This window comes from Stegastes partitus, unplaced genomic scaffold (assembly GCF_000690725.1).
Source record: "Stegastes partitus isolate 25-593 unplaced genomic scaffold, Stegastes_partitus-1.0.2 Scaffold2536, whole genome shotgun sequence".
In the NCBI taxonomy this organism is placed as follows: Eukaryota; Metazoa; Chordata; class Actinopteri; family Pomacentridae; genus Stegastes; species Stegastes partitus.
The window spans coordinates 17384-19706 of record NW_007580267.1 but is presented as its reverse complement, the minus strand read 5'-3'; the positions used below and the strand labels follow the sequence as shown (position 1 = coordinate 19706).

At 47.9% G+C, this 2323-nt stretch overlaps 1 protein-coding gene across 1 annotated transcript in view; it reads right to left on the bottom strand.

The window, feature by feature from the left end:
* Positions 1 to 575, bottom strand: part of tomm20b (translocase of outer mitochondrial membrane 20b) — a 4604-nt gene extending 4029 nt beyond the window's left edge. The window contains exon 1 of the mRNA XM_008305521.1: positions 328 to 575. Coding sequence (XP_008303743.1) covers positions 328 to 451 — 124 coding nt within the window. The 5' untranslated portion in view covers positions 452 to 575. The remainder of the gene's footprint in view (positions 1 to 327) is intronic.
* Positions 576 to 2323: the final 1748 nt, after the last annotated feature.

Below are 2323 nucleotides of genomic sequence, written 5' to 3'. Positions count from 1 at the left end.
AGCGGCTCACTGATGCCCCGGTCCGGTCCAGACCCGGGGGAGCTGCTCCTCTGTGTCAGTGTGTCTCGGTGTTGGGTTCAGGTGAAACCAGGACATCAGTGTGTCAGCAGCCGCTTGATGGAATAATTCGGCAGAACCCGTGTGCCGGACGTGTCCAGCTTCACGTCACGTCACGAACAGCACCAACACTGAGCTGGACGGACCGGCTGACCCGGCTCATTCAGCGGCTCGTACCGCGACTACAGAACCTCCGGAGCCCCGGAGCGGGACCGGAACCCGGACCGAGCTCCGGGCCTGGTGACGGGGAGGACGGAGGTCAACACTCACGTTCTCGCAGCCTGTTCTTGAAGTTGGGGTCACTCCGTCTTTTCCTGTCGAAGTAGATGCAGTAGCCGACGAGCAGAGCCCCGCACAGCCCCGCCGCTATGGCGCTCGTCCTCCCGCCCATCATCACTCTCGACCCGGTGGCTTTCTGGAGGATTTCGCGGTGATTCGAGCTTTTTTCTCCGGCGCTCGGTTTGTGTCAGGCGGCTGGCGGAGCGGCTCAGGGCAGGAAGGACCCGCGAGGACCCGGCCGTCTGACAGCCAGTAGGCGTCCAAGAAATGCCTGACTGGAAACGACAAAAATGACGACGTTTTCCTGGTTATACGGCTGTAAATGGACCCCTGTGTGTGTGAGTCTAAACCAGGTTTTTATCTGAGCCTGGGTGGACATGGACAGACCCTCTGAATGTAAGACACACGGCAACCCGACCACCGAACAAACTGTGGATTACCACTCATTTCTCCTTATTTGTTAAAAATACAATACACCTTCATGTCCTTTTAGATTTTCATTATTTTTCTGTATGCTGCCCTTTACAGGTCATGTGCCTGCACAAACATGAACTACTGTCAAACTCTTCTAAGCTGTGGCCACAAGGTGGCGCTCCACATGAAGAGCAGCTTCCTGCTGACCGCTCTGTGCAGCCAGTGGGTGCTCCTATATGTGCAATATCAATAAAAATCAAGTGAGACAGCAATGCACCACCTACATCTTAAGGTCTACACAGTTTATGTTTACAAGGTGAATATTTCCTTTAATGAAAAATCAAAAACAAATACACAAGAAAGACTTTGCAGAAAATACAGATGCCCAAAGTAGAAACTTAGTGCAACAAAGATGAATGAACCTGATCACTGACAAGTTAGTAGAGCCATGATCGCACACCGGTGATTTATAAAATGTATTCATTTATTTTTGTACCCCACTTTTAAGCACAAAACTGTGAGATGAAACTTTGCTACTGGAAATTAAAAGAAGCCTGACGGATGTTGGAGAACATCCTCTGGTCAGATGAAGATCAGTGTGTTGGGCTCAGATGGAGTCCAGATGTTTGGTGTGAACCTGACCAGGACCACCACAGTGGATGCATCGTCCTGATAGTGAAGCACAGAGGTGGCAGCATCATGATGTGGGGCTGCAGAGGAGGAATGATCCACCATGATAGTGATGCACAAAGCACAGTGGGGGAAAAAGCCTATGACCTGGCCAGGTATGGTTAGGAGAATAACAAGTCAATACTGGGGCCAATAATGACTCAGCATCCTCTCCACGCCTGTGACCCCCAGTGATGAATCCATCACGACAAACTGTTCAAACCTCAAGAACTTTAAAATGTACAAAGACACAATCATGTCTCCCTGAAGCACAACATACTACATCCATGTTCTTCCTGTTTGATGTGACCACGCAGTGAATAATTTACTCAGTATGTCAGAAAGCTTCAGAGAAACTACACTGGTCACGGTTCAGGTTTGGACCCAAGTGCATGATGGACCAGAGCAGACAGGAACAGATTAAGGTCAAAAATAAGTTTATTTATGAGTAAAGGCAGGCTTTGGGAAATCCAGGATGGAGGACAGCGGCAGGAGAAGGCTGGCTGAGAGAATGAATTGACAAACGGCTGTGAAACTGGTAAAAGGAACAACGAGCTGGCTCCAAGTGAAGGGAAGAGCTGGTTCTTAAAGGGAGCTGTGGGGATTAGGTTCAGGTGAGCTGATAGTTGCAGCTGTCTGTGATTTACCTGGTGAGTGTGGCTTGATTACTGGCAGACAGAGAGACTTTTTGAAGACTTTTAATGGAATGTTTTACAGTTAAATGTGCTTTAATTTGACCTGCAACACAACAACGTGGTAAATGTTTAATAATCCTAAAATGTCAGATGGTTCCATGTTTAAAAGGTTGTACTCTGTGTTTTCCACATTAAAAATCATTCAAAGAAAAAGGCGAATAAATGGAAAAAAAACCCCAAAATCTTTGTATTGGTGTTTTTCAGCTGTT